This window comes from Mus musculus, chromosome 14 (genome assembly GCF_000001635.26).
Source record: "Mus musculus strain C57BL/6J chromosome 14, GRCm38.p6 C57BL/6J".
Classification (NCBI taxonomy): Eukaryota; Metazoa; Chordata; class Mammalia; order Rodentia; family Muridae; genus Mus; species Mus musculus.
This window is the reverse complement of record NC_000080.6, coordinates 32,277,766-32,299,584: the sequence shown is the minus strand read 5'-3', so window position 1 is coordinate 32,299,584 and position 21,819 is coordinate 32,277,766. Positions and strand designations below refer to the sequence as shown.

Here is a 21,819-nt window from a genome sequence, read left to right as displayed (position 1 = left end):
ATGTGTGTGTTATTGTGGGCACATCTTTTTAAGATGTATTGATTACAGATGAAATGTCTCAGATGAACTCCCTAATTTAGAGGTAGGTAGTAGGCAGGAATGTAGTAAAGGTGAAATGGGGGATAAATTAATCATCAGAAAAGATGGTGGATATACTTACGTTCATTTCTCTAGCTTTTGGGTATGTGTAAAATACACACCCAAGCTTTTCTAACTACTCACTCTAACTGACATGACAGGGCTTTATGAGACTCGTGAGCACCTATGTTCCTTCTAGAGCATAAACTTGCTAAGAGTTTGTTAGTTACAAGTATATATAGTACCAGAGCTTAGAATAGACTGGCACACAGTTGCCACTAACATTACCATGGTTCCTCAAATGTAAGATTCCTCGGATTATAAAATGTACCTTACACATATGTATCATTAAGTACTGTAAGTTTTTAGAAATATTCTGATGTTAGATGCTAGAATTATTCTGAAGGCACACAAGGCCCAGGTTTTGGTGCTGTCTTCACACATGTTCAAGACCAGAGTCAGGGTATAGCTCTGTGGTGGCCAACTCTAGTCACACTGAAACTTTACACCCCAGACTTTAGTCTGCTCTGTTACAACCTCGACAGAAAACGACAACCTGCTATGCAGGCCTATCTCTTCATCAAGGACTCCCTAGGATTTTCCATCCCTCAGACTCCCGCGGTTTAAATACTATGCTACTAAATGAAATCCTTCTGTTACTTTTTACCTTCTATTGATTACATTTATACTGTTCAGCCTGACTGAGGTGATATAAATCCAGCTACAGCAAAAGCTTATCTATCCAGGCTGCATGGACTCACTCCAGGAAAACAAGCATTTCCAACAGGAAACCACTTTTAAAAACTAGTTATTTATTTGACATACAAAGTACTAGGCTTCATTATGGCATTTTTTTTTTGTTTGTTTGTTCCTTTTCTTCCCAATTCTTGGGCATACCCTGCACCCCTTGAACCCTCTGCTCCTAGTGGACACCTTTGCACCTCCATGTCACGTGTGTTCTATTGTCCTCTTTACCCTTCAGAGCTGCTTCCTCCGAGTTCAGGGCCTACTGACGTGAGCACTGTTAAGGAGTCTAGACAGCTCACCCACACTATGTGTTAAGTCACTTGTTATGCAACTCTTCAAAGTCAAGTGTCTATAAAGTTCAGTTCTGGTGAACGGACATAATGTGGGTTCTTACTGGTTTTCCAACTGACAGCAAAACGATGCAACTGGTTTCTCTGGGTTAAACTGGAACAAGGCAGTAAAAAGAAAATGCCATTTTGGGTTCTAGGTCATTCAACCTCACTCTGAGTACAGGGGAGACGTCACTCATTTTTGCCTGTACAGAGGCACACTGAAACTCCTTCCTAAAGTGAGCCTCGGACATGCGGGTGGGATAGAAGGAAACACGGACTAGCTCTGTTGTGTTCTCTGTGTAACTGTCCCTCATCAGTCGGTTCTGCTTCATTAATCTGAGCCCAGCAGGACATACTGATACCAAGATACACTGACAGTCACCTCATCAGGCTTCACTCCTGGCAACCCTATATGAGGCAGCTAGTAGATGGCCATGTCACAACCCCTGCACAAACTGGGAGCTGGGCGGAAGCTTCTGTCCTCTGGATTATCAGCGGTCCTCTAGCCTGGCTCTATAATTTTTGTTACAATTACTTGCGTCATCATTTGACTGACTAAGAGAAAGAGGTGTGGGAATAGAAAGAGAAGGAAATAAAATATATCCATAAATCTGTTAGCAAAGCATAGAATAGCTGGAAGGGAAAGAGATTTTAGCATCAGTGGGGATAAGGCCAGACTCCTCTAGATTTGTGATTTGATCAAAAAAGTCTTAGTTGTTGCAGTAAAGAGCTTCATCAATGACAACTGGTAGCCTTCGGGCCAAAGCCCATTATCCTCCCGATTTTTGTACAAAAGGGAAGAGCTAAGGCTCTGGACCAGGACCCATTTTTTTTTCTGCCAGTGCTGGCAAAGGAGCTCAGAGCATCTAACAAAAGCTTTGTGGTATCAGGACTTGACTTTTATTGGCTTTTGCTGACAGCTAGACTGGAACCAGAACTTTGGAAGTCTGAAAAAGGGTTTTCATGATTTCATTTTAATCAGTTAATGTAAGACTGGCTTTGGTTTCCAGATTAGCCTCACAGACATCGATTATAGGTTATCTTGTTGATGGTTTTAAAAATACAATTGTGAGTAAAAGATTTGAAACAGGGCTTTTCAAAAGCTCAGACCTCATTGTCCTCTGTCCTTGGTTGGTGGGTTTTATGTACTCCTGCAGACACAACACAAATGCTTATATGTATGAATAAAATATAAGTGGCATGGGAGTTTCTGACAAATGATTTATTAATGAAATTTATTAACTCTAATATTTCCTGCCAGAGAAACTTCCATATGTACAAATCAGCATCAAGTCTCCAGCAAAGACCTTTGGTTACAGGACTATGCCCTCAGCACCACAGAACAAGCACTCACCCTAGCTGCAAAGGAAAAACAAGTCTTGAAAAAAACAAAAACCCCAACGCTCTTGAACCTGGCTTCTTTATAGCATCCGAGGAAAATCCTTTTATTCTACATTTTCTTTCCTCTTGGCCAGCTTCTAAAATAGCGCTGGGGAAAAAAGGACGAAAAAAACCGTTACTTATAGGGATGATGTTTCAAAAGAGAAACTGGAAATTAGTCTGCCTTAAATAGAAAATAGTTTTAGCCTAAAAGATACTAGCATTAAGTAACATAAGAAAAACTTCAACTTCCAAAATTGAAAATGTAGACAACACAAGCCTAACAAGGGTTGGGAGTGAGAAGCTCACAGGTAAATCTGCAGCAAACTCAGATTTCTGGATTTGTAACTTCCTCCAAGTGTGATGGTATCTGCTAGCCACCAAAGCAGTCTGGACAACACACAGACAGGAAGAGAAAGATCTAGAAGCTGAGTGCAACCTTTCTTGAGTTTTCCCAAGAAATCAAGTTGGAAAAAAAAAATCAAAGAATAAAGACTGAAGGAGAAGAAAAATTGAAGAAGCCATGTCTAAAGGCATGTCCACCAGGATGAACAAGAAACAACTGCATATGCAGAAGAGACTGCATCCTTGATTACAAATGTGGATTATATACACACTTAGATCAGATTCAGTCAATTCAGACATCACACCCCACATTTCAAATAGGATGTCTCTTTGAGAGGAGGTCCTAGTCACTTGTTCCTCAGGTGCCTGCCTTCTGTCCTGGCTAGTCAGTGGTCTCTGCACTTGACTCAACAGCATGGTATATGAATGGATAAAGCTTGATGTCTGGTCCAGGGGTGGAACAGTTTCTGCATTCTTCATTGTAGTATCTAAGCAATAACTTGTACACTTTTCCTAGAGAGTGAAAGGCCAGAAAAATGTGCACATTAAGTTATATTCATAGAAAAACTTAAAACAAAAACTTGCTATTTTAAATTATCTTAAATAGTATTAAGTTCAGATTTGACTTCTGAAAATATAGTATGAATTTCTAATGCCTAGAAGGCTTTCCTGACATAAACTTTAGCATTTGAAAAACACTTTAAAGTAACCTAGGCTAAAATAACATGGTCTGTCTACGATCCACTGTCCATGTCCTGTCTGCTGAGTTCACTGGCTCAGCTTTACACCCAGCTCCCACGGGAGCAACACACTTGATGAATACAGTCCAGTCTCATAAATCTGATAGAATGAGAACTGTCAGGTTTGAACTTATCTTCCTCTCATGTATGGTTCAAATATACATTCTGTAGATCCTCACTCCCCTGTAGATTTCTGTATCAATAAAAGTAAACATAAATTCTACCTTCCTACTCTCTGTCTCTCTCTCTCTCTCTCTCTCTCTCTCTCTCTCTCTCTCTCTCTCTCTCTCTCTCTCTCTTTCTTTCTTTCTTTCTTTCTTTCTTTCTGTGAGACGGGGCTATATTACCCCAGGCTGACCCGGAACTGATGACTTTCCAGCTGGCTGGGATACAGGTACCACCATGCCTGGCCAGAGACCCCACTCTAACACAACAGACTTATGTCAATATCATAACTGAAATTCTGCCAGAAAACAAAAAACAAACCTCTGTAGAACCTGCCTGCTTAAGCGCGCTGTTACTCCGCTTGCCCCAGATAAACATTTCTTACTATGCTCCGTCCAGACTTAGCAAGTGCTCCTCCTGGCTGGTACATATCCATCTAGATAGTCAGCATCAAACTATCTCCTACTCACCAACATCCAGCTTCCTCTCGGTAAGGAAAGTGTGCATGCTGTAAATGTCTCTCATCAACTCTGAGTCCCCAAAGGTGAAATAAACCACGTCACGTTCAGCCGCAGCAGCTGCCAGGATCTGTATTAAGGCTGCAACACAGAGACAAGCAGTTATATCACGCATTTCCTCTTTCATCCAGCTACACAGGCTGCTATGCCACAGCTCTATCCTAGATCAAGGATTTACAAACCCAGTGCATATGTTAGTAGGTATGGTGAGTAGATGATGACACTAATTCTTCAGTTTGTGGCTCATCAGGTATGGTTTGGAGAATAAATTCAACTGCAGCAGCCTCACAGTTACTTCTCTGGGCCACAAAGAAAGGAAGGTTCTCTTGAAGTAGCAATCAAGGCATCAAGGTAGTATGTATAATTACTTTTATTAATTTTGAATTATTTTTCTGTTTGCTCGATTTACTAATTTTGTCTCATCACACACTCGCTGGTCTTCTGTGTGCAGACTTATGTGGGAAGTTCTGATGTTGTCACTGACTTCGACAAGCATTCCCCACATAAGCTGTTAAGCACACCTGAGTCCCTCCAGCACTCACAGATATCTGTCCCTGCCACAGGAGTCAGCGTTACTAAAAATGCTAGATGAGTAAGCCCCTGCCTGGAATGTTCCAACAGAAAAACAACGGAGAACTCCTCATCTCCAATCAAAGTTACAAACCTGAGCCTGAAGTATGTTAAGTTTATTTCAATCCTTATCTCAAAGAAATCTTTATTTGAATATGAACAAACCAGAACTTGGCAACAACTAATGCCCTCATGCTAGGTATGTTTTACTTTGTAAACAGAAGGCAGGAATGCAGTTAAAACATGATGAAGGATCTTTCTGTGGTTAGGATTTTACACATCCAAACAAATAACTTTAACATCACTGAGTAGGGCAGAAGCTACGACTGCGAACGTTAACAGGAGCCACTGCTGGGGAAGTTCTGTTTTGCAGTCTTCTCATAGATCCATTAAAGGCTAACAAAGAGGGGGAGAGACCACAGTAACTATACAGTGGAGATGTCGATGGTGTCCAGTGCCCTCAATGCCTCCACACAGTTCCACAGCTACAGTCGTCTGAGAAGGCACAACTCAATTCCAGACTCATAAAACACTGTAGACTTCAAGCATGTGAGTGTCATAAAACACTTCTGGAAATACTCCAGACTCAAATAAGGTGAGACACATAAATGTATCCAGTCCTGGACTCTACCCGGAGAGAAAAGGCTAGATTTAGTATCTATTTGGCCATCTGGCATAATGAGGACACAGAGGAAAGGACAGATAAACATAACCATATATCTGTATGAATTTAATAATTATAGTTATAATAAAATGTTTTTCCTAGGAATACACACTGCTGTATTTAAGAAAGAAGGAAACAATGCACGTTAACTTATGCTCAAATGGCCTGCAGCTAAACGAGCCTGCTGCCAAGCCTGACGATCTCAAACCCCAGACCCACATGGCAGCAGCAGAAACTACATGTACTCTATGCACACATACACAATTAAAATAATAAATGCATTTGCATAAAAATACATATATATTCATATACAGAGGGATACATGCTATCTTTATCTTTTTTTAAAAAAATAAGGTCTTTGTAGGTTCAAGCTGGCCTTGAACTCTCAATCTTGCCTCAGTGACTTACTTGAGTGCTAAGATTAATAAAGTATACTATCGTGCCTACCTATGATTATTTTTGACAATGCATGTGAGATTCTAAAATACCATCAAAGTCCTGTCCTGCTGTTTAGACCGTATTTACTGACTATCTACAACTTGGGAGATACCATGACTAGGCCTCATTAATCTTAGAATGTTGAAAGGAATTAATTTCAAAGCAAAGGTAAGTTTTAATTAAAACTGCTCAACCAACTTATGCATACATTAAAACTTCAGAACACCCAGTTTTAAAAGGTTCCTAATTAACCTTAAAGTGCATATAAAAATGGAAAATAATGAATTGTCATCTTCCAAATGAATTGTTCTTTACCAAAACGTATCATGTTTTACCTTTTAGAGAGAACGAAAAATTGGCTTGGAATCCTAGGAAAGGACCCGTCAGACGGCCTTGATCCACACCTGTCTCAACTACTGCACAAGCACATGCTGACCAGTAAGGGGACAAAGACAGGGGAGCCAAGCCAGTCTCCACCCTCTGCTAGCTGTAGTTAGCCACTTGCTTAGCTCCTGGCTTCATTTTTCTCAGTTACACAACAGAATTGAACCAGATGATCCTTGGAAACTCTCAGTTAGGATTCCATAATCACTGTTATCATTTTTCTGCCTGTATCAGGTGTTAACAATGTAACTACACAAATGAAATTTCCAGGAAAGTAAATTAAACTTGACCTTAAATATATCAAGTCATTGACAAAGTTTTTTTTTCTTCTTCATTTTTTTTTTCTGTGCCTTAGTGTTTTGTCTGCATGTATATCTGTGTGAGGATGTTGGATCCCCTGGAACTGGAGTTACAGAACTCCATGTGAACTGTCATGGGGGTATTGGGAATTGAAACCAAGTCCCTTAGAAGAACAGCCAGTGCTCCTGACTGTTAAGCCATCTCTCCAGTATTTTAAATGGCACTACCTACAGTACCTACTGCCTGTAACATCTCCAAGGTCTTGGTAAAACTATAGAATTAAGCCTCATGTTTTAAGTGAACTCTCTTGCATCAAAAGTTAGATGAGAATGAATTTAATGGGATATATGGACAGATGCCAAGTCTAACATAAAAGCATATAGTTCTAGTCCAAGCACACACAGGTGCCAGACTAATCACTTAAATTAACCTGCAGGGAGCTTGGTTTTAATTTTCTTTTTGGCAACCATGTTACACTATGAGAAAAACCACAAACAAATATGAATGACCTGAAAATGTAATTTACTGTGTCCTGTTATAGAAAATGAACCAAGTAAGTATGGCTAAAACAGGACTGGGTGTGGTGGCATGTGCTGTAAATACTAGCACTACAGAAAGCCAGATGTTTCTCTGTAGGTTCAAGGCCACCTTGGTCTACATACTGAGTTCCTGGACAGCTAGTGCTATATAGAGAGACTGTCTCACCAAAAGGGATGTCAGATAATGAAATCTTGTATCACAGGTGGTGTCTGATGGCATCCACATGAGATATTAGTAGTATCTGCTATCACAGGGCTTGAACTCTAAGGATAAGCTCATTTACTTCTTACAGAACCAGAACAAGATAACTATGACTGCCATTTTGAGAAGGGCTAAGTAATGATCCAAGGACAACTAGTAAGAATACAGTAGAGCTAAGATTTGAACCCTGTATTCTGACTCGAAGTCCCATGCTCTTACCCACTGCATTGCTTTCAAGCTGCAATGTAAAATAATTCTGCATGAGGCCAAGCAAACTTTATCATAAGCCAGACACAAGCCTTCCTTAAACGGTTAATCTGCACATCTGAGTGTATTCTGGCAAGAAGGCTCAAATAGCAGAGATGTGAAAGCACTGCCCATGCCTTCCCAGTGTGCGCAGACTTCTGAAGTGTCACACGCCCTTGGTTGCGCTGACAGTCTCCAGCTCTGCTTGTGAACTCCAAAGTACACACATGGTGCTTACGCCAATTCTTACATTAGAGCATCCCACCCCCTGGCTACGGCTCTTAGTGTTGACTTGCCCTTCCTCTTCCTACTAATTCCACCTTTATCATCTATTGTTTCAGGTAGTCTTTCCTCAAGCCTGCCACTCTCCCTGCACTGTTGTATTACTATCCTCACTACTAACTAAAACAACTTAGGGAAGAAAGGTCTCCTTGGCTCACACTTGAGAGTAGGGAGGGAGGGTAGGGAAGGTGTGACAGCTAAAGCATGCGCAGCCGATCCCTGTGGATCCTCAGGCAGGAAGCAGAGTGAGTGCTGGTGCCCAGCTGCTTTCTTTTAGCGCGGTAAGTAGCCCACGAGACAGTGTTCCTCACATTTAGGGTGAGTCGTCCCATCTTAATTAATCTAAACTGGAAACCCAATCACTGACATGTCCAGAAGTTTGTTCTTATAGTAAACCTAAATCCCATCAAGTTGACTATCTAGATTAACCATCACAAATGTCAGCTTTCATGTTTAGATCCAGATCCAGCGCAGATTCAAAGCTTGTGATGTCAGGCTGATTACCCACTCACCATGCTTCAGTGTGTCACCTATAAAAACAAAAGCTCTTCCTAAAAAGTTGTGTTCTTATACAACAAGTAACTACTAACTTGCTACCAAGCCGGATGACCCATTCATTCATTAATGTACATCTCCTACAAGAGAGAACACAGTGTGTTCTTAGCTCACAACAGGAAACAATGATAACTAGCATCTGGTGTTTTGGTGGAAGTCAGGGTCAACATGGTCGGTTCTGACACTTACCTGCTGTGCTCCTTTGTGAGTCTAGATATCTTGGCTTCCCAGTCTCACAAAGGTTACAAACAAGGAGTAGCTATGCAAGTAAGAATAGAAAATCAGACGATTCTGACACTTAACTGATCACCACCAACGTGGAGGCTATGAAACAAAGCATGCAAGTCATTTCCCAGATCAAGAAATACAGAGGCATCTTGGAGGTACTGATGACAAACACTCCACATATCCTTGACCTTACACCATCATACAAAACACTGGAATACAAAAAGAACAATGCAGAATTGTTCCGTGTGCTCTTACTCTTGGGAAGCTGAGAGAGAAAGGGAAATGTAGTCTATTCCTGCAGAGGAAGCAAAGTACCGAGGTGACCTGGTACCTGAGGTAGTCTGGCCCATAATCTCTCTACTTAAGGATTCACCCTTTCCCAATGTTTACAACGATAACTTCCACAACCCTCAGTTAAAGGGTTCCCAGGTCAAGTTAACCCATAGCATGGCAGAAGATGACTCACTGGCACTACCCTGTCACCATTCTTGATTAAGACTTTTTCTGGTGTTTAGCATTTTTTTGAGACATGTTCTCCCATGTAGCCTAGGTTTGCTGATTCATATGTCATATGTGTCAGAGTACTGGGACCAAAGACATGTATGTCCCTTCATGCCTGGCTTGAGTTTAGCCATCTTGATTCTAAAATAGCAAAAAAAATTAGTAAAGGCATTATTTAGGTTTGATTTAAATGGACATAAGAATGGCCAAATGGAAAATAAACATATACCAAGTTTCTGAATTTTACCAGTCTTTCACTTAATATGTTAAGGAATCCATTGCAAATCCCAGTTAATTAAAGTTAATAAACCTAATGTTTATTGGGTATGTTCATTTGGTCTCATGGATGTAATGGTATCCAAGTTGGTCTAATTAGGAATATTTCAATGGGATGTAAAAAAAATCCCACGGAGTCCTTTTAATCTCAGGCCACCCCACTGCAATGCTTGTTAAGCCTGTAACTACGTAGTTCTGGTTCCTGCCATACAGGTACACTGATGAAAACAGGCATATGTGGCTACCACAGAGTCGCCCACAGGAGGGAATCAATACATATGTTGCAGAGATGGAGGAGCTGATCTCAGGATCAGGTCAATTCCACGAGGCCTTTCCTCAGACACATTAATAACCCCTTCTAGGTGAAAAGGAAGGCTCACACTCAAATGGGAAGATCCGCCTTCCCTTCTGGAGGAAAGGATAGCTCTCATTAGACTTTCCTCTTCAGCCTGCCACTTGTCTGCATATCCATGTCCGCAGAGAACCTCACGTACACTATGTGCAGGACATGGGGACTGAGAGGTGCGGGGGGAGCTAGCCAGGCAGATGCAGTTAGAAAAGGGTGTGCAGTGTCTCAGGGTAATCAGTAGCTGCGTGGTAATGCTGACACACATCTTCTCTATGGCTCCCTTACTAGGCAAGGCTCAGGGAGAGAAAAGAAACTGAGTAGACCATGATGCCAAGATACATTTTAGTATGCTAAGCTAGCAGTGGCATAATCTCTTATAAGCCAAGGAAATACCTTATGGAGATAGTAAAAGATAAACAAGGAAGGAAGCGTAAGTAGATACTGACAAGAAAACCTTACACAGGATTTTCATAAACGGAGCAGAAAAAAATATGAAGGATGAGAGTTTCATTGAAAGAATCCGCTGGGCAGGAAGCAAGTTCCTTACTCTTCAGGGACACCTTTTCAAGTGCCGATGTATCTGCAATAATTAACTCACACAGAGAAGCTAAAATCAACTCTTAAAGCAGAAATAACATCTTTATTCTGATTGTAATGCAGTAAGCCTAGAAAGAAAGGAACTTCTCTTTACTTAGAAACATCTCATGGAGCTCAGGACTGGTGCACCGCACACTCCATTTCTCTCCCAGTCTTCCTTGAGTAAAAATACTCTACATTCTTGCAATGGCCTTTTTGTGGCCCTCATGCTTAGATAAAATTTTAAATGACTATGTATGTTTAAGATGTCTGGAGTAGTTGTCAGAAGCCAACCTCATAGTCCATTCTAGTGGGATGTTAAAAAAACAGCAACAACAAAAACCACACCCCAGAAAAAGCAAAAAGAATTCTTTATAGTGGCACACACCTCTGATCTCAGCAGAGGCACATAGATCTCTATGAGCTCTGGGCTAGCCTGTTGTACCTAGTGAGTTCAGCTAGGGCTATACAGTGAGATCCTATCAAAAAAATTCATAAGAGAAGATTTATAAAGCAAACACAAAAAGTTGTTTCCACAAAGAGAAAAGACCAAATAATCTACAAAATTATAAAGTGTGTCCAGATATACCAAGGAGACAAAACACTGTTTTATCTTTGAAAGAGAACTGGTGAAAGACAGGAACATCATACAAGTGGGGACAAATAAGACTTTACAAAGGTGTAACACAAAGTAGGAGCTCCAATGTGGAGGGTACCTCAAGATACTGACTAAACTATACTTATGATGGCTTATGTCTCAATAAACTCTATTTCTATTGAAAACATCCTAAAATGCACGCTGTAATCACGCAGCCTACTGAACATCCTAGCCTAGGACCACAGCAACACGAGAGTTTTATATACCACCAATCACCTACCTGTTTGGGAAAAGATTAAAATCAAGATTTAAAGCAAGTTTTCTAATGAATGGCTAAACAAACACTATAGGCAGGTACACCAGGAAGAGAGCTCAGATTCAAAGGCACGTTCCTGTGTCTTCCAGAAAGACAGAGCCCAGGCAGGCAAGAGGGCAGAAAGCCTCACTGGGGTCCAGCACAAAGCCCCTGCTTTATAGGACAGCAGTTGTAATAAATGACAGCCAATTAATTAAGAGACAAAATTTTCTCTGTATATTCTTTTTATAACAGATCAGATGTGGGCGCACATTCATGTAACACCAGCACTAGGGAAGCTGAGGCAAGATCATGAGTTTAAGACCTGCCTGGGCTACACAGTGAATCCAAGGTCTGCTGCTAGGATATATAGGGAAACCCTGTCTTAACCAACCAACTAAACAACAACAACAACAACAACACCCCAAACAAACAAACAAAAAAACACAACTGGGGGCTGGAGAGATGGCTCAGTGGTTAAGAGCACCAACTGCTCTTCTAAATCCCAGCAGCCACATGGTGGATCACAACCGTTCATAATGAGATCTGATGCCCCCTTTGGTGCATCTGAAGACAGCTATGATGTACTTACATACAATAATAAATAAATCTTAAAAAAAAAAACCCACAACTGATTAAACAAAGAAAAAATGATTATACTAATGTATAACTAGAGACACTGATACTGAGTTGTAAACTGTGAAACTTGTATACTCTTAGCCACCACACAACTCAGAAATACTTGCTTCTATTTTTAATTAAGAAAATACAAGGGTAAAGATCTGTATATGCCTATGCTCTCCATGAAATATTTGGTAAGTTTTTGTTGTTGTTAACAGTAACAACAACCACAAAAAAGGAAAATATGTTTCTATTATCCACTTAGAGGAAATTGTAGTTAATTTTTGCACATACAGATAAATATAAAGAACCTCAGATTTGTATGTGCATTGCTTCACATGCATAACTTAATTTTTAAAGTGATTCACATGGTATGTTAGTTCATTTTACCTCTACGTAGGAATATTCCATAGACATCTTTCCATTTTAGCAGATTTCTGTCATGGTTTAATGTGTAATATTTTATTTCACAAATACATCTTTTTCTGTATCAAAGCAGTATGGAACTTGCCTAACATACAAAAGCCTTGGGCTTGATCCTCACCACAGTCAGAAAACAACCTTAAACAAACTCATGGTATAGGCGACCAATACCTCACAGTGACGAGTAATCTACTGTCTATTTAACCAAGCGCATGGGAGGGAGTTAGAGTGACTCCTAAGTCTAAATCTCAATAACTGAGAAGATGAGTCACCCAGGAGAAACCAACCTGATGGAGGGAGCAAGGCTGCTGCGGTGAGAGAGGAAAGGGAAACAAATGAGCCCACTTATAAAGCGTTCCTGCTGCCCAGCACACATGGCCACGGTCTGTGGCAGACCAGGTTTTTGGATTGATGACATGAATCTAGTCATTTGTTTTACTTAAAAGAAAAACAGAAAAAAGAAGTACCTGTCACAAGATCAATAGCTCTAGAGTGAAAAACGGGATTCCTCAAACAAATTCAAGACAATAAAGAATTTCATAAAATAAACCTCACAAAATCCTTCTTTTATGGGCTTTCAAACCTCAAACAAATGTACCAGACAATTTTAATTTTTGAACCAGAATGAAATACAGTAGTCTTTAAAATGAGGGGACAAGAAAGGTTATTTTAAAGACAAAACATCAAAAAATGTAGACCCAATGTGGCATTTAACCAAAAAGCTGAAATACATGGAAAAAAAAAAAAAAGCCAAACCTGAACAAATGCCTGTAACAACAAGCTACTGAACACTTAATATTTTTTAATGTACCAGAAATTATTACTGACCAGAGAAAGAACAACTGTTTCAAGAATATACGGGGAAGAGACATGAAAAAATGATTCACAAAAACAAACAATAATAAACATGGAAAAAAACATGGAAACTGCTGAATATCAGAATAACTGGAGACTGATATATTTCACCTTTCCAAGGCTCATACTTCAAGGGGACAATCTACATCAGGTATGAAAATATAAAGCACTCATATTCTAGGAGTTAATCTTACCTGAGGAAATTTATCCTAAGAAGGTTATTATATGCAACTTAAAGCAAAACAGCAAACAAATCAATTGTACCGAGTAGAGAATCTCTGAACTGTGATATTTATGCACATAGAACAGAATAATATGTAACTATTAAAATAATTGGCATTAAACCTATATTTTTTTGGTGTTGAAAACTATCAGAGTGCAAATTTTAAAAGGGGGCTATGGGATGGAATTATGGTGTGAGCTCATTCATGTCAAATGGCTACAGAGAATTTTTTCACAAAGCTATTCAATGGAGACAGTGAATTTAGGTGATTTTACATATCTGCTGGCATTTTCTGGGTTCAGAACAGTGACTATGTCACTGCTGGCTTTTATCTATGCCTGGTGTGGCTGTCAAGCATTTGCTTTAGTGTGCTGGGTCTACTCTTACTGTTCCTAGGCACCTCCTAGCTGGCTCTTAGCACTATGTTCCTGGAGCGAACACTGAGACAGAATTGCTTTAGTCTTAGTTTGTGGCACTAATGAGGTGATTCAGATAACCCCAACTGTCTTGATTAGTTCTTTGGCAACTCGACACAAGCTAGAGTCGAGAAGAGGGAACCCCTTCTTTGAGAGATGCCTCCACCAAATGGGCCCCTGGGCAAGTCTGTGGGGCATTTTTTTAAAAAAGTGATTGGTGTAGGAGGGCCCAGCTCTGGGTGGGCAGCACCTCTCCTGGACACCCAATTTTATAAGAAATCAGGCTGAGTGAACTATGGAAGCAAGCCAGTGAGCAGCACTCTTCCATGGCCTCTGCATCAGCTTCTGCCTCCAGGTTCCTGCCTGAGTTTGCATCCTGACTTCCTTCAAGAATGGATTGTGATATGGAAGTGGAAGCTGAAATAAACCTTTTCCTCCCAAGTTGCTTTTGGTCACAGTGTCTAATCACAGCAACAGAAACCTTAAGTAAGACACGAACCTCTTAGGGAGACTGAGTTCCTATAGGTAATGATTCAATTAGCATGCCTATGTAATGAAAACCCAGTCTGAGCACCAGGGGCAAGCAGAATTTTCTGACATTCAAGGAGAGGTGATTTGACACTAGTGAGAGGTTGTTAGAGCTTCCAGGCTTTATCATAAGTGTATCGTGTCTCCTTAAAGTATGGAACTTAAGAATTCTGTGGGTTATTCTAGTGAATTTTCAAACTTGAAGTTAAGTGCCAGAACTGTCTGTGGTACTTTTAGTTTCTGTCAGACCAGCCAGGATGAAATGGAGCAGTGATCTTCCTTAGCTAACAACTGTATTGCTTTCTGCATTTGATGCTTTCAAAGCCAGTGGATGCTATAATGGTGATGGACCAGTGGCTTTACCAACAGGGTTTTGTAATGTCTCATCATTCTTGGGTATTGTGATGTCTCCTGGTCTGTGCCATCCGTGCAGCTCCCCAGGCCACGCTCCCATGGCACTGTATTTATCACAGCACTGAGCACCGTGGGCTGCATTTGCCTAGGCCTTTCTTTCATATACGGGGCTGTGACTGTCAAGAGCGGGACCACATCTTATTTCCCTCCAACTCTCAGTGCCCACAGCACAGCAGATGGCCCATCTGCTTAGTGAGTGAATGAATGAGTTCAGTGAATAGCAGTGCCCATAAACAACTCTCCTGTGAGCAAAGTACTTTGGTTTGAAACATCTGAGTTGGTTTTATAGTTTTCCTTCTCATTGACCTTTGTACATTAGGCAGATCGAATCCCTCAAACCAAAAATAGATACTGTGGGATCTGGTTAATCAAAGAGATAAGCAGCCTGCATGGCAATAGTACCTGAGGCTAAGAATTCCTCCAAACAGAGCAATGAAAAGGACGACAGTGTCAAGTGTTCTTACATCCTTGGATTTTTAGTCTCTTATCACAGAACATTAGAACCTGGGCTGTAAAGACTGACAAACTTGTACTCCAACCCTCTCACCCCAAGTCAGCGAGCTTTTCACTTTCTCTACAGTGACTGACTTACCTTTTAATCTAGCGTCACCCCCAAAGGCACCACAGCCCCAGTTTCCCGTGGCCACTGCAGAAAGATTTTCAGAAGGAACTCCAGGACGGAGGAATCCGCAGTAAGCCTGCAGGGGACACACAGAACAGGAGTGAGCAGACTCGAACCACTGGCTGACGGTGACGGTCTGAGAGCAGCAGCCACAGTCAAGCTTTGTTCTCACTCTCATTTTTCTTACAGCCAAAATAGAAGAGAAAGAGGGAATTGGAGTAAGAGGTGAAAACGTCCAGAGTCTGTTTGGCTGTAACTGCTTTGATATTGGGCAGATTGAATCCCTCAGTCCAAGGCAACTCTGAGTTTCTCTATCAGGTGAAATGACCAGAAATGAGGCAACTAGACAGACTTCAGGAACCTGTGAAAATGTGTAGGAATTAAAGCTATCAACAAAGCACAGATCCAACATGCCTCCAGACTTCTGTAGGAGCAGTGTCTCCTACTTTCAAGGACTCAGAGAGACTCCAGTGCGTATTTAAGAATTTGCTAGCAACTCCAGCCAAGTACATAAGTCCTAAGGCTGTTGGCTAACTAGTTACTAAATGATAAGCTCATCTGGACACAGAGGACCCTGGTTTAAGGTCTCAAAGTTTCTGATTTTTATTCCTTTGCTATCAGCCAAGTCAGTCTTCCTGCCTTTTAAATGTTCTTAACTTTGTGAAACTATCAGACAAGTTAAAAAGGCTTAACGTAACAGCAAAGAAATCTCTCTAGGTTGCCTCAGGTATCAAAGACAAAAATACAGTCTGCATACTAAACCAAACTAAAGGAACTACTTGGGGCAAATAGCCCTACAGAAAAAGCAAGGACAAAGAAAGACGCTTCTGTGAACCCCCCCCCCCCAAGAATATATTAAGATGTTTTCTGAAGTCTCCATGAAGGTATAAAAATATAATTTATATACTGTCTGGATGAATTAACAAGGCTATTTCTTCTACCCTCCTTCTAGACTAAAATCCTGATAGATATTAATTATAAGTTGTTGCTAAACCATTATTCAATACCAGGGTACAGAGCTTATATATGAACTCACAATTACCCGCATAATCTGATGCACTGAGGTCTGAAAATCCCTTTCTGCCCCTAATGGAGGAACTCGTCTCCCAGAAGGAGTAGCAATTCACACAATTTTAACAACTCTGAAGGACAGATGAACCAAGACATAGGTCAATAGGTCAATGATGGGGGGACCAGGGCTGTTTACTTATACCCCAATGCTCTCTATTTAAAGCTAAATCTCATGTCAGGACCCTATTTGTTCCTCTTCCCAATATGGCTACATGAAACACATGTCTTCTCTCTTCTTTCCTCTCCTCTCTCCCTCTTTCTGTTTTTCACTATGACCTGTCTCTTTAGAGTACTAGAGATGGATGGTTGAACCTAGCATATCTCAACTGACAGACCTTAGAAGCTCTAACATTGTCTCTAAATAACTGGGAGTTAAGTCATTGCAATGAGCAAAAAACAGCTTAGTTTAGTGATGAACAGGCTCAACAATGGAGAGTTTAAAACACCTAAATTATTAGAAGTAACACATGAGCAAAGAGATCATATGTTCTTGAAATGTAATCTTGGAAAAAAATGGCTACAACCAGAACTCTGAAATGGAAACTAGGTAGTTAGTGGTTTTATCAAATATTATCAGATAAAACTTTTAAAAATTAAATGATTTAGAATTACATACTAGTATAAATAAAGGATTGTTAGAATGATTAAATGTAAAATGCTTCCATTCTGGTAAAAAGCATTTATAAGTTCAGAAGTACAGTAGTCTCCCAGTATCCTTTAGAGGAGTATTTCAGGACACCAATGTAGATACCAACGTGGTTACCAAAATCCACTGGTGTTCAAATCACTTTCACAAGCCAGGACACTCTTATACAGCCTACATCACCCTCCTGTATACTTTAAAGAGTTTAAACCATGTCTGGCTTTGCAAACAGTTGCAACAATGTATTAATTAGCAAGTAATTAGATGAAAACAAATCTATACATGTTTAGAATGAAGTAAAACATGTTTTCAATGTGCATTTCATTCAATGTATGGATGCAGAGTCCAAAAGATATGGAGAGTCAACTGAAGTACGATGCTGGAACCCCTCAGAGGGTCTGCGCAGGCACAGGCACCATACGGGCTGAGGTTCCTTCTCCCTCCACAGCAGGAACGGAACTTACATTGGTGACCAAAAAAAGATAAGAAAAGGAAGCAATCTCAGAAGCTTTGTCAAGTTCTCACCCCACAGAGTTGTTAGGAGTTCTCTAGAGTGCCATATTGGTGAATTCTTTTCTCCCAACCAAAGCTGGAGTGTTTGAGGAAACTGGCAGAAAAAAGGGAAACCAACTTGAACTCTGGCCATGTACTGACTGTCTCTAGATATATGACAACATAGCAATTTATCACCTTACGTAATAACTAACTCAAAAAGAGGAAAGCATTCATACCCCCAAAAGAATAAGGAGAAGAATCAAGGAACGAAATCTGCCAGAACAGAATCTGATGAAAAGGGAAGGAAGAGAGAGAGGAAGAGAAAGGTAACCCTGGAGCCTGAAGGATGCAAAGGGAACTGTTGAAAACAAACTAACAAAAGAAAAATATATTGGCATGTAGAATTAAAAACTAGAGACTGACCAGAAAATAGTGAAGACAGTGATGTAAACAAGAAACAAAGAAAGTGAAAAGGAAATGAAAGAAAGCAGGGTAATTTCCAGAAAAACCCTGGCTATGGAGTTATTCTGGCATAAACATGCACATAGATACATAAGTACTTGGACTTCAGATCATTTGTAACACATTCAGGTAGATAAATATCAACAATGTTTCACTATCATGTGAACATATACTTTCCCCTAGATTAATAATTATTGTTCCTGGAGAATTGGTTATTCATATGAATTCAACCTATCATACTTGTTTAATCTAAACTAATACACAGTTAATACAGAGGTTTTGGTATTTTGTGATTTCTTAAAAAGATACATTTTTTGGAAAAGAGGATAAAGTTTTATTACTAAAGAGCCTTAAAATTATCCCATGCTCAGTCATAATATATTTTGTAAACTCCTAAATAGTCAGTTGTATAAAGACACTAGTTTGTGTCTTATGCATCAAAGAGAAGACTGTGGAGTCAGTAAACTATGCACAACCAGAACAGATGGTAAGTGAAGTCTTATCAATCCTAACAATTATAAATACTTTATCATGAAAATAAGAAAGCACAAGAGATTCCAATAGAGTCTGATGAAATAGATAATAAAATATGAGATTATAGGTTACTTTTAGGTACACTGACATGACAACAGTTTATGAGGAAAGACCAACAAAAAAACCACTTGCAAGGGAGATTTAGGATGGCATTTTGTCTCTGAAATAACAATATCTTAGCACAAGTTCACCCTGCTTCCTATTTATTTGTCTATGTATACATGCCAGTGAGCATCAAGTTACACTTTCGGAGGTCAGAGGACAACTGGAGAAGCCAGTTCTCTTGTTCTACCATGTGCATTCTAGGGACCCAAATTGGGCCACTGGGATTGGTGGCAAGTGTCTTTACCTCAAGCAATCTCAATAGTCTGATTTTTAAATGAACATAAAATGAAAGAAGATAGTTGAGTCCAGTTTTCTTACTTATAAAACTAAAAAAAAAAAAAAAAAGATCAGATATGGTTTTTCTAGTTCTATGTATCAAGAAAGTTAAAGAAAAACATCTTAGAAATGATACATACTAATACTCCAGAAAAAAAAATGTGTCACATGTTTTAAGATTATAAATGACCAATTGAATTTCTAAAGAATATTAGTAGAAAGTAGTAACTGGTTTTGCTATTATTTGATTTAGTAATAATCCTACTCCAAACCTGGATCCCAACAAAACTCAATAAAACAGCAAACAACTGCAATCAACTTTGCTCAGCTTCAATCCCAGATGTCTCCAGGAAATGTATTCACAGTGTAACCTCACCCACCCAAGTCTAAGAAGACAAATAGGGCATTTCACCAGCATCTCATTCTTCCTTTGCCGCTTTTACAAGCTGGAGTCACAAATCTTTCCAACACCAGTGTCTAAAATGTCACCCAGCTGATCTGTCCCAGAATTAGAAATAGCTTCCCAGTACCCACTGGATCAAGGGAGACTGATCTCTGCTTTTTAGAGAACAGCTCTACTTTGGGTCCTGATGCAGGTCTAACAGGATAGGTGGAGCCTCCATAGGGTGACCTCTTCTAGAGGATTTCTATTTCCATTGTCCTCTCCTCAGCAATGCCTAATGGCAAACAGGATGATGGAGCTAGGATGCACACTGCGTTATGGTCTTAGGCTTTACTGTTTCATTTAGAAAACTATCCCTCTCCCACCTACCTTTGATATAGTACATAAAAAATATTATGCACATTATCACTACTAGGATCTAACATGTTTTATAAAACATACTGAAAAATAATACATTATTTCCTCTTTTATGTGACTCTTGATGCTTGTCTCAAAATTCATAAATCTGTTTAATACGTAAGTGTAAATAAGGAAAGAATTTAACTGAGGAAGCCCAAAGTTATCTGATTAGTTTTTTAAAGTGTGTGTGTGTGTGTGTGTGTGTGTGTGTGTGTGTGTAAGCCTGAGGCTAGGTGAATTCGTCTATTGCTCCATCTTACTTTTTGAGACAGGGTGTCTCACTGACCATAGAGCTTGTTTCATCTAGAATGGCCAATCAGTAGGCACCAGGGACCCATCTGTCTCTGCCTCCCTATTGTGAGGGTTATGGGCAAGCATCAGTTTTTATATAGTTTTACACAGGTACTGAGGATCTGAACCCAGGCCTCATGCTTGTAAGCACTTGGCCCACAGAGTTGTCTCTGCAGTTCCTGTATTAATTCTGTCTTTTCCTTCCCTCCCTCCCTCCCTCCCTCCTCCTCCTTCTCTCTCTTTTCCTCTCTTTCTTTTCCTTTCTTTTCTTTTCTTTTCTTTTCTTTTCTTTTCTTTTCTTCCTTCCTTCCTTCCTTCCTTCCTTCCTTCCTTCCTTCCTTCCTTCCAAATTTTAATTTGCCTTGCATTAGTTCTTAAGAATAAGATGCTGGGTTGGTGAGGTGACTTAGTGCATAAAGGTATTTGTTATCCAGCCTGAGAATTTGCACTCAGTTCCTGGACTCTGTATGGTGAGAGGAAAGAACTGACTCTTGCAAGGTGTCCTATGACCTCCGCAAGTGCACTGTGGCAGACGTGTCCTACCACACATTGAAAACAAGTGGAAAAATTTAAAATAATAAGATGTGAAAATGACATTTAACAAAAGCACTTGCTGCCTTTTTCTTTTTTAGCAAGAGTTACAAAACAATTCTTTTCTGAAATAACACATTTTGTAAGTGCCGCAGTGAATGAAAGAACATGCATCTAACTCAGGTACTGTGGCACAAGCCTGTTATCCCAGCACTCAGAAAGCAAAGGCAGAAGAGTTATGAGTTCAAGGCTAGTCTGAGCTATAGAAACCCTGTCTTAAAGGAACGCACATTTATCAATTGGCTTCCCATAGGACAGGCTCTGAGCCAGGCACTTTCTTAATATCAGTTTACATAAGGATCAGCTGTATTAAATCTGCAGGGCTTTTTGTCATTGTTTATTTTGTGTTTTGTTTTGTTTATTTGGTCTCATGGGAATTTGATAATTATGTTGGGAGACAACTGTGAATTTCTCTTAAAAATAAATCAGACAGAAAAGAACATTGGGAAAACTAAATAAGGACAGTCTCCAAGTTCAGACTGGTAACTAATTTTTGTGTGGAAAAATCTACATTTTAAAAATCCGTCATCTTGCCGGGCATGGTGGTGCACGCCTTTGATCCTAGCACTTGGGAGTGCAAAGGCAGGCGGATTTCTGAGTTCGAGGACAACCTGGTCTACAGAGTGAGCTGCAGGACAGTCAGGGCTACACAGAGATACCCTGTCTCGAAACAAAACAAAACAAAACAAAAATCCGTGATCTGAAGCCTTGAGGTCAAGGGAGTGATGGGTACTGCCCAGCACAGGCTAAGGCCTGCATTCTCCCTAGCACCAAAAGACAAGAGAAGAAAAAAGGTGCATGGGAGAGGCAAGGAAAGAAGTGAGCAGAAAAGACAAGAGCAAGCACAAGTCAGGAGAATCTGGTTAAAGCCCTTGGCTTGGTCACTGTTCAGCTTTGGGCATGGAGCGAGTTACCCAGTGTCCAAGGCTTCGTCTGTCTCTAGCTAGAGGCACGAGCAGTGTCTCTTGTCTTGAGCAGTGGTTAGGATTAAAGCAGGCCATGCAGGATGGAAGCAGGAGTCCAGAAGAATGGAAGGCCACTTGAGCCTGGGAGTTTAAGCACAGCCTGTGTGGCATAGCAACAGATGCCCCAAGAAGAAAGCTCTGACACTGCATTTAAAGTGCTAAGTGGAGTGTCTA

At 40.2% G+C, this 21,819-nt stretch overlaps 1 protein-coding gene across 5 annotated transcripts in view; it reads right to left on the bottom strand.

Moving 5' to 3' along the window:
• Positions 1-870: 870 nt before the first annotated feature.
• The window catches only part of Parg (poly (ADP-ribose) glycohydrolase), a 96,785-nt gene continuing 75,836 nt past the window's right edge, over positions 871-21,819 (bottom strand). For all 5 annotated transcript variants that reach the window (XM_030247822.1, XM_030247823.1, NM_001374221.1 and 2 more), the window contains 3 exons: positions 15,381-15,486; positions 4,258-4,386; positions 871-3,395 (listed from right to left, as the gene is read on the bottom strand). In XM_030247822.1, the coding sequence (XP_030103682.1) occupies positions 3,265-3,395; positions 4,258-4,386; positions 15,381-15,486 (366 nt within the window). In that variant the 3' untranslated portion in view covers positions 871-3,264. The remainder of the gene's footprint in view (positions 3,396-4,257; positions 4,387-15,380; positions 15,487-21,819) is intronic.